The following is an 11,832-nucleotide window of genomic DNA, read 5'->3' as shown; positions in this document are numbered from 1 at the left end:
TAGACTCTTTCTCTAAGGAATTAGGTTTGAGTAAACTTATGGGTTGACTAAGCAATGTATGTAACAAGAGATTAAGGATACATTAGTGTTACGTTTGGTGAAATCTGACCCCCACAACCTCACAATACCACAATATCATTTCTAACCTTTTCCACTCTCAAACAAATATTTTTATAGCTTTCATTCCAGTAGTCATGATCTTTAATTCACATTCACATGACAAACTACAAATTGGAATTATTCTTTAGTCACGAATAGTCAATAAATGCTTATTTTACCTTCTAATCCCTGTGAATACGATATTTTTACTACTTGAACGGCCGGTATACTTGCCGTGTTTGAGACCGTTGATAGAATTAAACGAATTTACAAATATTAACAAAAGTGTTTCAACGGAAATCTCAACAAGTTTTTGGCGCCGTTGCCAGGGATTAGCAAGGCAATTTAGTATTTATAGCTATTTGTGATTTAATCCTTTATTGCTTTTGTTATTTTTATGTTAGCAATGAATTGTTGGAGCTAACCTGTGTACTCTAGTCTTCAGCTTTCTCTTGTGTGCAAGGTATTGTTCAAATTAGACTGACCAATCCTTCTGAGCCGTTGTTGAGCAATCATGAGTTTGAACACGGGGCAAAGGGGAACAAGAGCAACAGGAGGAGAAGGAGAATCAGAGCGCCTCAAGTTGGTCACCGTCAGGCTCGGGACAGTAAACAAGCGCTTCCTGGGAGGCAAACCAGAGATCTGAACTGTGTTTTTATATGCCTTTCAGTTGCTTTAGTGTTTTAACTTTTATTGTGATTGTGTTATAATTATATGCTATACTTGTTTATGGGACTTGTTTTGTGATTGTTTATGTTCTGTGATATGTATGTTGTATCGTATTATATTTGTTTTGTGTTAGGTATTAATTATGTGAATCTTTCTTGAGTGGGTTAATATAGATTAGGATATGTTAGGAGTGTGAGCAGTGGAAAAATCTAGGTGGAAGCTTCACAGAGTTAACCACGCCGGGCGCGACTTAGCCACGTCCAGCGCACCTAGAGTAAATGGGCCTCTGCCAAGACCCACGCCGGGCGCAATTAGAAATTGCGCCCGGCCCAGACTTCATTAAAGCCCTGGAACGACCAAGCTCGGCGCATTTATTGGGGCGTCGGGCGCATTAACTACTGGAAGGTCTGAGCCTTAAATACGCCGGGCGCGAATCTTCCCATGCGGGGCGCATTGAATGCTTGCACGTTTGTAACCCTAACTACGCCCGGCGAGAAACGGCAGCGCCCGACGCCACACCAGATGAGGGCAACTCTTGAGATTCTACTGATATCGCGCCAGGCGCGGGAGAATTGCACGCCCGGCATGACCCCTCAGATGCCCCATAACTCTTCGCGCCCACTCTTCCTCTCTTCACTCTCTCAACTTCCCACTCACTCTTTACGCTCCCATTCTCTCTCAATTCTCTCTTTCCCACTCTCTCCATCTTTCTCTAATTCTCCATCTCAAGGGCACGCATCTTCCTCTCCTCTCCTTCAGCAACTCAAGTAGGCCTTCTCGTTTCCCTTTCTTTTTCCTTATTTTTCAGTTATTTTTTATTTTTGGGTTCCTTGAGGGTTTCTTGTCACCCACATTGGGGTTTAGGGCTGATATGTCTTCACAAAAGGCAACCCATGGGTGCAATCACGCCAGGCGCGAAGAATCACGCTTGGCACAAACGTGACTTGAATTTTTTTGGTTGAATCTAAGCCCGGTGCGTGTTGAGATTTCCGCTGAAACACTTTTGTTAATATTTATAAATTCGTTTAATTCTATCAACGGTCTCAAACACGGCAAGTATACCGGCCGTTCAAGTAGTAAAAATATCGTATCCACAGGGATTAGAAGGTAATATAAGCATTTATTGACTATTCGTGACTAAAGAATAATTCCAATTTCATAGTTTGTGCAGTGAATTCAAAGTTGTGACTATTGGAATGAAAGCTGTAAATAAATATTGTTTTGTGAGTGAAAAAGGTAAGGAATGGTATTGTGGTATTGTGAGGTTGTGGGGGTCAGATTTCACCAAACGTAACACTAATGTATCCTTAATCTCTTGTTGAATTCATTGCTTAGTCAACCCAAGAGTTTACTCAAACCTAATCCCTTAGAGAAAGAGCCTAGGTGCGGATATTGAATATCAATCCCTTGAGTACCCAATATCTACACCCGCATTACGGGTTAGGGTTTAAGACTACTAATGGGTCAAGCTCTATCCCTAGATACAATCACCACTAGGCATATGTTTCAGAACTAGTTTCAAAGGTTATTTTCCAATACCCATGGAACCTTAAATCATGCAAAGGGTGATCAATCCAAAGCAAGCATTAAGAATAGAAACAAACACAACAAAGAATAAAACAACATGTATATATATCATTAAAACCGTAAAGATTACAATAGAGTACGTTGGTTACATCTAACCCCACAAAATGGGTGAAACCACCCACAACAATGAGGGAAAATACAAAAATAGAGATGGAAGAGGAAGTGAAGAACCGAAGGAAAGATCCGCACACGGACGATCCCAAGCCCTGGGAATCCCTTCCGCAGCTCCTGGAGGCGCCCAATGTGAGAATGGGGGAGAAGTCCCCGAAAATGCCTTCAAATACGAGCTTGGGGAGACAGATTAGGGTTCATGCGCCCGGCGCATAAGTCTTTGCGCCCGGCGCATGGTCTTCCAATTGCCCTCTGTCTTCAGGACACGCCCGACGCAATAGCTTCCAGAGGTGAGATGCTCTGTTTTGCTCGCCCGGCGCGGATCACCTTGCGCCCCGCGCATAACCTCTTCTCTGCTCCTTAGCTCCTTTAGTTTCCAATCCTATGGATCTTCAATCCTCAAGTCCCTAGCTCAATACCTGCACAAAAAATGAGGTGTATTAAGGTATTGTTAGCTAAATTTGGGTTAGTTGTATCTGCACACAAAATGAACCAAAAAGAGAATAATTATATTGCAATGGTTCAGAGGATGAGTGGAATTCGTTCAATAAGTCTCATCCAAAAAGAGGTAAAATTGAGACTTAACAGTGCGCCTTCTATCAAAGCCTCGAAACGGCCCGTTCCAATTCCAGAACGGCCCGTTTTGAACTTTGGAACGGCTGTTCCAATTCCAGAACGGTCCGTTTCGAATTTAAGAACGGCCGGTTCTGACCTTGGAACATCCCGTTTTGGGCCATTTTTTGAAAACGCTTACTTGCGCCCGGCGCAATTCATTTTTGCGCCCGGCGTATTTGTTTCCAGAGAGAGCTATATGCTCTCTGCGCCCGACGAAAGGCTTCAAGCCCGGCGCGAATCACCTCTGAACCCTTCTTTTTGTTGTGTTTTATTTTCTTTTTAGGTTCCTGGTCAGTCTAAGGCTAGTTTTCATTTTGAATTCCTTATCGTTGTCATCCTGGTCTCTTGTTGTGCTCATCTATCTGCCTGGTATTTCCTTGGTTAACTTTTGCAGATGGCCTCCTCAAGCAAGCGCCCCCGTGCAGTCAAGTCGGGTCAACCTCCGCGCAAACCAAGTCGGCCCTATTCCGATCTCTTCCTGACCGAGCGGAATGAAAAGCATTTCGAGTCCATCAGTAGCAGGAAGTTTATTTTAGAGCGGAGGGTTGAGTTAGAAGACAGGGAGGCCCCGGAGTTCCAGAACGAGTTACACCGGCGCCGGTGGGACAAGCTTGGTTCCTACCCACTCCCGGCCAACATAGTTGTGGTCAAGGAGTTCTACGCCAATGCTCTGAGACAGGAGGGCATTGAGCCATTTACCAGCTATGTTCGGGGAGTGTGAGTCCCCTATGATGCCCGGACTATTAATCAGTTTCTGGGGACTGCGCTGAGGGCTGACGAGGTGAATGAGTATGGCAACTACTCTATTAACACCATGGACCCTGCGGACGTAGAGGCTGTCATCTGCATGCCGGGACTGGGGTTCCACAGGAACCGATCACAGCAGCCTCTACATGTGAAACGCCGAGATCTTCTGCCAGTGGTCAGGATTTGGTTAGCATTGGTACATGCCAACATCCTTCCGTGCTCCCACGTCTCCGACCTGCATTGGACCCGGTCCATACTTATGTATTGCATCATGACATAGAGGACCGTGGACTTGGGCGGCATTATTTGTATGGAGATCTCTGGCTGTGCCAACTCGGCTCCTGGCTCCGCCCTTGGACATCCGTCACTCATCACTCAGCTATGCCAGCTCGCAGGCGTGGATGTCCACTCCCCACCTTTTGAGGGTCCTGGCAGGGCCATTGACAGCAGATACATTTCTGCCTATTGCCAGGACCGCGCACCACCGGCAGCACCAGAGCCTATTCATACCGCTACGCCTCAGGAGGACATACCCATGGAGGATGCTGCTGCTCCAGGCCCTCCACTCACTCTCCATCAACGTTTTGACGCACTGGAGGGCCACATGGAAACCTATATGCAGAGGCAGGAGGACCGGATGGAGTCTCTCCGCCGCGGCCAGATGTTCATATTGGATACCTTCAGGAGTTTCTCCCTGCACGCCGCTCCTGCCTACCAGTTCCCCGCCACTGCTGACTATCATGCTTACACTAGGTGGCCTGGGGACCAGGCTCCTCATTTTGGGGGGGGGGTGGAGCTGCTGATGCTGATGCTGATGCTGGAGTTGGAGCTGGACATGATGATGATCAGGCCCCGTGATGGATGCATATGGAGCTTGCCTTAGGCCATTTTTATGTTTTTGTTGTAGTTTATTTTTAGTTTGTTTAATTGTTCTTATGTTTGAACTCTGTTATTATTATATTTAGTTCTTTTTTGATGATTAATCTGTTGGTTCTTTTTGTGAATAGTCTGCTTTAGCACGATTTTTAATCTCGTTGAGACTCGCTTTGCTTGTGGTCGATTCTGGATTGTGGTTTGCTTGATGTTTGTGGTGCGTGTACCTTAGACATTTTCAAGTCACGTTAGATCTTTAGTTCATGTCTAGTTGCATACGGGTTTCAATGTTGATCATAGAACTGAGCTGAGTGTGATAATTTGTGGATGCATAGCCGGGTGAGGTTTGAGCCTAAATATTGATGAGTGAACTACGCTTAAGTTGCATGATAGACTTTGCCTGAGTTTCCCTGGTTTGCTTATGTTGTGCACTTATATGATCAAGGCATTCATATTTCCTTTGTTTTGTTAACCATCTAAGCCAAAAAGCCATTTTCACTTTTCACTTGACTCATACCTTCTTAAGCCTAAACACCACACCTTCCACTTGTCCCAAACCATGAAAAATTAACCATAACCTTTACTTTGGTTAAGAGAGCAAATTGATGACATCAAACAAGTTTGGGGGAGTTGAAGAATGGAAAATTTTGGGAAAAAGAAAGTATGTGGTCAGCCATTACAAAAACAAAAAAAAACAAAAACAAAAAAAACAAAAAAAAAATAAAAACAAAAATATTAAGATGCAAAAGTGTAAATATGCATCTCATAAAGGCTAATGGCTTAGATCCAGTTAAGGGCATGTGCTAAATTGTTGTATTGGGGTATGGAGAGGGATATCATTGTAGAAATCTCAATTGCTCTCTTAAGCTATAACACCTTCAATCCTTGAAAAACCATGAAATTGCTGCTGCTTAACCCAGATTTGCCATAATAAAGACCTTGTGATGAGTGTCTGCATTTGTTTTACCACTGGTTTCATTTGGAAACGAAGAGCAAAGTTGAATCATGTGGCGTGAGTAGTAGATATGAGAGAAACACTCACCCTGATACACTAGTGTGCATAGAGAGAAACACTTTTCTAGTGAGGATGTATACACAGATAGTCATTACTCTTCTCAGCTCTTTGATCTCTTTTGAAACCTTTGTTTGCACCTTGTCATGTTCCATTGCAACAATTGTGACTGAAAGTTCATCTGAGGTTCATGCTTGCGAAAGGAAAGTATAAGTGAACTATGATGTAGAATTGAACACACTTGCATTGCTTGTTATCTGCTAGATTAATTACCTTTTGCTTAAGGACAAGCAAGGTTCTAAGTTTGGGGGAGTTGTTAAGTCTCAATTTTACCTCTTTTTGGATGAGACTTATTGAACAAATTCCACTCATCCTTTGAACCATTGCAATATAATTGTTCTCTTTTTGGTTCATTTTGCGTGCAGATATAACTAACCCAAATTCAGCTAACAATACCTTAATACACCTCATTTTTTGTGCAGGTATTGAGCTAGTGAATTGAGGATGGAAGACCTTAGGATTGGAAATCTAAGGAGCTAAGGAGCAGAGCAGAGTGGCTGCGCCGGGCGCAATATGAACCGCGCCAGGCTTGAGAAGAGCAGAGCATTCAATTTCTGCAAGTTACACATGCGCCGGGCGTGAAACTACCCGCGCCAGGCGTGATCGAGACAGAGAGGCTTGAAACTCTCTAGAAGACATTACGCCGGGCGTAAAATGGAATTGCGCCAGGCTTACAATGAGGCAGAAAGTGTTCAAAAGATTACGCGTCGGGCGCGAAGACTTACACGCCGGACGCGAAACCCTAATCTGATCTCCCAGGCTCGTATTTGAAGCCATTTTCGAGGGAGAAACCCTCATTCACACATTAGACGCCTCCAGGAGCTGCGGAAGGGATTCCCAGGGCTTGGGATCGTTCGTGTGCGGATCTTTCCTTCGGTTCTTCACTTCTCCTTTCATCTCTATTTTGTATTTACCCTCATTGTTGAGTGGTTCCACCCATTTTTGTGGGGTTAGATGTAACCAACGTACTCTATTGTAATCCTTACGTTTTTAATGATATATATATGTATTGTTTCATTCTTTGTTGTGTACGTTTCTATGCTTAATGCTTGCTTTGGATTGATCACCCTTTGCATGATTTAAGGTTCCATTGAGTATTGGGAAATACCCTTGAAACTAGTTCTGGAACATATGCCTAGTGGAGATTGTATCTAGGGATAGAGCTTGACCCATTAGTAGTCTTAAACCCTAGCCCGTAATGCGAGTGTAGATATTGGGTACTCAAGGGATTGATATTCAATGTCCGCAGCTAGACTCTTTCTCTAAGGGATTAGGTTTGAGTAAACTTATGGGTTGACTAAGCAATGTATGTAACAAGAGATTAAGGATACATTAGTGTTACGTTTGGTGAAATCTGACCCCCACAACCTCACAATACCACAATATCATTTCTAACCTTTTCCACTCTCAAACAAATATTTTTATAGCTTTCATTCCAGTAGTCATGATCTTTAATTCACATTCACATGACAAACTACAAATTGAAATTATTCTTTAGTCACGAATAGTCAATAAATGCTTATTTTACCTTCTAATCCCTGTGGATACGATATTTTTACTACTTGAACGGCCGGTATACTTGCCGTGTTTGAGACCGTTGATAGAATTAAACGAATTTACAAATATTAACAAAAGTGTTTCAACGGAAATCTCAACAGCTATCAATCAATTATTGCGAGAAGCAATAACAGTGAGCTAGCGGTGAAAGGTTTAGCATGTTCAAACCTGCTTGTCATCTATGTAAAGAAAGGACAATTACTTGGGTTTCAACACCAGTCAGAACTTAATTATTTTGTTGGGATATAAGTAAAATTCCACGTGATTTAAACAAGAAAATGAATATAAGCTTATATACACATAATTATCTTTAATGATTAAGAAAAACCTGTTGATTAATGTTCAATAAGACTGTGAGGACTTAAATTCATTATATAATTACAAATATCTTACATGTATATACGTGTGAAATTCTCTGGTGCCCAACATATATTTATACATGCACACGTTGCTCTTAATTACCATTTTTCATGCATGTTGTGGAACAGCAATGTGCCAAATCTTCCTTACATATATATATCATTAACTTTTCGTATTGGCAGATATGACATAAGTGAAGGATTGAGAAAACTACAATGTCGTTCTCTAAATTTTGTTGGGGACGTGTCACCTTTTCACTCGGAGGCTGTCCATATGAAATCTAAGTTGGATAGAGAGTAAATGAAATAGTTCTTTCAGCAATGACAAACTTGCTATTTCTTGCAAGTGTGACCAACTCTCCCAGGCATGGGTGATGACACTTCTTGCAATCATACTATAACACTAATTTCTAGTACGCGTGCAGCGCTATAGAAGAAAATGAAGCTAGAACAAACGACTTAGTATAGACAGTGAAATAAATGCCGTATTATTTACTGAGATTCTATTTTCTCAAGGCGAGTCAAGGATATCCTCATCAGTAACAGACCCAAAACCATGCAAAGTATGATTCGCAGAAATTGACTTCAGTAGTGTTGTTTTCTATTTAAATTAAGAAAAGGGCCCATTAAATCGTTACGCGACTTTGTTCCTTTAGTTTACACTAAACCTTTGATTACTGATGCTTATCCTGTTTCCATGGCTGCTCTGCAATCCTTCTTCGTTCCGACAAGCCTTTCTTTTATTCATCTCAGCATACATCTCTTCAATCATAGGTTTCCACAGCCGAACACGAGCATTTATAAACCAATTGGATACCTGTTCAAAAACACAGTGGATGACACAACCAAACAAGCATTTTAGATCGTTCCTCTTTAAACAAACAGATAACAAGGATGTAGCATGAGTAGTTAATAGGTATATAATACTAATACTAATACCTGGCTTCTTGTCAACCCACTTTTTACTGCAAGTAAATGCTTCTCTGCATCTTTAGGATACCTGAAAAATCCATCAAACAAATTCTTTAAATATACTCATGATTAAAGTATAAAATAAACCCATGAAAGAGGTATGCTTATATAGATGAAACTCACGGATGAAGGAAATTCTGAAACATCCAAGCTCGTAGAACTGAGACAGATCTTTCGGGCAAGCCTCTTTGGGGCCTCCACAACTGATCTTTTCTCTTCAACTGCTGGAGAGCCCATTGCTTTTGAAGGAATGAAGTTTCAACAGACCATTCATTCTCTTCTGAGCACGAGTTGTCGAAAGTTGAACCCATGGCAAGAATATAATTGATAATCCTCTCTCTTAAGTCCCTGTAAAGGATAGAGATGGTCTGAAGAGCAAAATGTGAATGTATTTGCGGGTCCAGCTCTGTAGCGGCATGGAATGCAGATACAACTGTGTGTATCTCATCCAAACACTGGCTATATCGATTGTCCACCTGAGTAAAAAAGGACGGTGCTAATTGCATCATTGCATGACAAGATTTCAGGATGAAAAGTGAGAACTTACATGTTCTAATGTTAAACTTCTCCAATTTTCTGGTTTCCAGAACATTATTATGAACCAATTATAGTAATTTATTTAATATCCATGAATATGAATAGGGAAAAGTGCAATGACATTGTTTGATAAACTTCTCTGGAAACATATGAAAGTAAAATGAATTGAACTAAAATCAATTTATGCATTTAACTTTTAAAGAAGCCCTCTCATCTAAATTCTCTAAAAGTTCAAGTTCGTAAGTTGATTTTACTTTATATGGTTGACTCAATTCATTTTATCATCTTATTTTCTTCTCTTATAAATACTTACAAAGAAGCTTATCTAAACATGACCATTGTCTATGAGACCATGACCAAAATTGAGGAAATTTAAGAATAGTGTCATACCAGTTGTAGAAGTGTCAGCAATTGGCCTTTCTTTGATTCAGTGGCATGACTTTGTAATGGAGACTCTGCACGAGCTTCATACACAGAATTTGCATTGTGATCTATCAGTATCCTTCTTTTGAGTGAGAAAGCTGAAGTTGACTTGTTCCCACCTGATCTATTAGAAGCAGCTGAATAATTTAACTGTTCTAAATTTTCAAATGAATATCTTGCAATTTGAGCAAGTATTTCTTGAATCCCAACAAGGTATCTTGACTCCAGTACTTCTGGTGAAAACTGTACATATTTATTACCACCCATATTCATAGAAAGTTCCCTACTGCTACTGCATGAGGCTTGTTCCAAGCCTAACATGGTTCCATCGACGCATGGGGTCACATTGGAGCAACTCACCTCTAAGCACTGTCCTGCGGTTGTAGACGTTGCAAGACTTAGAGAAAGTTCCTTACTAAAGTTAGAGGAATGGTAAGCATGATTGGACATGTTTGCAACATTTGCTGATGGCCATTCATCTGGATCCAGGTTTCCTACTATTGAAGAACAAGGCTGACACACAGTTGCATCAATCTCTGGAGCCTTAGGGAACTTGTTAGCATTCCATTTGCTAGGGACTTCATTGTAACCACAGTCCTCAAAAGATGCAGCCAAAGAGTTTGAAGAACCATGCAAAATGTTGAAGAATGGTGCCAGTGGCCCCGTTGAGCAGAGTGAGGGAGGCAAGGCTTCTGAGTTCTCTAATTTTTCTGCAAGACCAATTCTAGCGGCAAGAATGGCAGCAAGGGAAGAGGGAGTATTTGGCATTCCTCCAACTAAATGCTCTTGAAGCTCACTGTTCTCCATGGGATTTGAAGCATCTGCCACAATAGTCTTTCCTTGTGAGGTAACTAATGGACTAGAGTTGGCAATAATTGAAGGATTAATCAAGCAAGCATCAGCATAGGCATTGCTTATAAGTTCACCTTGCTCTCCAGAAAGCATTGGAATTCCATTTATGATGGTCTTGTTGTTAAGGTCAAGTGAATAGCACTGAATGAGAGGCTTTGAGGTGGAATGTTGGGAAATTTCATATGTTACTGTAGCACCTCGGCCAGCAATGTACATATCAGTCTCCATAAGCATAAGCAGTAATTAGTAACATGTAACAAGAGGCTCTTGATATTGCAGTGGTCTTTCAGAAAAGCTTTACTTCAATAGTGGTATGATCCTTCAATAGAGTCTAGTCATCCGAAGAGAGAAAAGGAAAATAGACCTACATAACAAGAAAACATCCCCACCATAAACTAGAGGAAGGGAGCAAATGGTTAAATAATTATGCAGCATGCGACTTAATCGAGCGTCATTTCAACATTCAAAATAGATATGCTGAAATAAGAAAGGGAAAATCGATCAAAGAGTGCTTTTAGATTAGTTATAAAATATCAACCGACAGCCAAATGAATTCATGAAATGTATCAAACCAAAATGATGCGAGCTAGCACAACCAACCTGAGATTTTTCATCACCCAACAAAGCAAGCGAAGCCACCAAAACATGAGACATTTAACAACTCCTTGCCAAGATATTTTGTCCTTAGAGAATCTACAATAATGTAAAAGAAAATGAAAAAGAACCGCAGTGGCAAATAGTAAGGTTATTAGTGTTGGAAACAATAAAAGAAATGAAGGCATTCCAAGGTCCAAACTTAGAAACTTACACCATGCCAAATGAAAGACCAACACCAAAGTTGTGCAGTTATGCTGATTTCTTTTGCATGAACAGAAACATCTTTTCCTTCAAGCATCCCAACCCCAAAACACGAGTTTCATTTTCTTAGACCCCATCAAGATATCCTGCACCACCCTCTTTGTCAAATCCTTAACACTAAGACACTCAAAATGTTATCTATCTAGTCTTGCATAAAGACAAGAAGTTGAAGAAGAAAACCAGCAAAAGGAAGAAAGAGTGTATAAAGTCCAAGGGAAAAAGAGGAATAAATAAATAAAGGATAGTGTTGAAGAGAAATTTTCACAGAAAAAATATTTTTTTAAAAAAAAATTATCAAAAAAAACCCCAACACCCTTTATTTACCAAAATAAACCATTTTATTGTTGCAGCTCAAAGGTTGATTTTCGAAAAATAAAATTCTGAACTTCATTTCCTTTATATATGGTGATTAACCCCGTCAGAATTCGATTTTTGAGGAGTTGAATTTCGAGCAGAATTTTTTTTAAAAAAATATTATTTTTTATAAAATTATAATATATA

The 11,832-nt window shown here is 40.7% G+C and overlaps 1 protein-coding gene across 3 annotated transcripts; it reads right to left on the bottom strand.

Moving 5' to 3' along the window:
* Positions 1-8,161: 8,161 nt before the first annotated feature.
* Positions 8,162-11,538, bottom strand: LOC109806371 (homeobox protein ATH1). Of its 3 annotated transcripts, XM_020368751.3 has the most exons (7): positions 11,282-11,538; positions 11,074-11,166; positions 10,548-10,868; positions 9,589-10,442; positions 8,785-9,137; positions 8,629-8,689; positions 8,162-8,506 (listed from the first exon to the last, which is right to left on the bottom strand). In XM_020368751.3, the coding sequence occupies exons 3-7, from the start codon at positions 10,705-10,707 to the stop codon at positions 8,342-8,344; spliced, it is 1,593 nt and encodes a 530-aa protein (XP_020224340.1). In that variant the 5' UTR covers positions 10,708-10,868; positions 11,074-11,166; positions 11,282-11,538; the 3' UTR covers positions 8,162-8,341. The 3 variants fall into 3 exon arrangements, with proteins under 3 accessions (XP_020224340.1, XP_020224338.1, XP_020224339.1); XM_020368749.3 differs by having other exon boundaries at positions 9,589-10,868; XM_020368750.3 differs by having other exon boundaries at positions 9,589-10,837.
* Positions 11,539-11,832: the final 294 nt, after the last annotated feature.

This window comes from Cajanus cajan, chromosome 10 (genome assembly GCF_000230855.2).
Source record: "Cajanus cajan strain Asha chromosome 10, NIPB_CcT2T_4, whole genome shotgun sequence".
Taxonomy (NCBI): Eukaryota; Viridiplantae; Streptophyta; class Magnoliopsida; order Fabales; family Fabaceae; genus Cajanus; species Cajanus cajan.
This window is presented reverse-complemented; position numbering and strand designations above follow the sequence as displayed.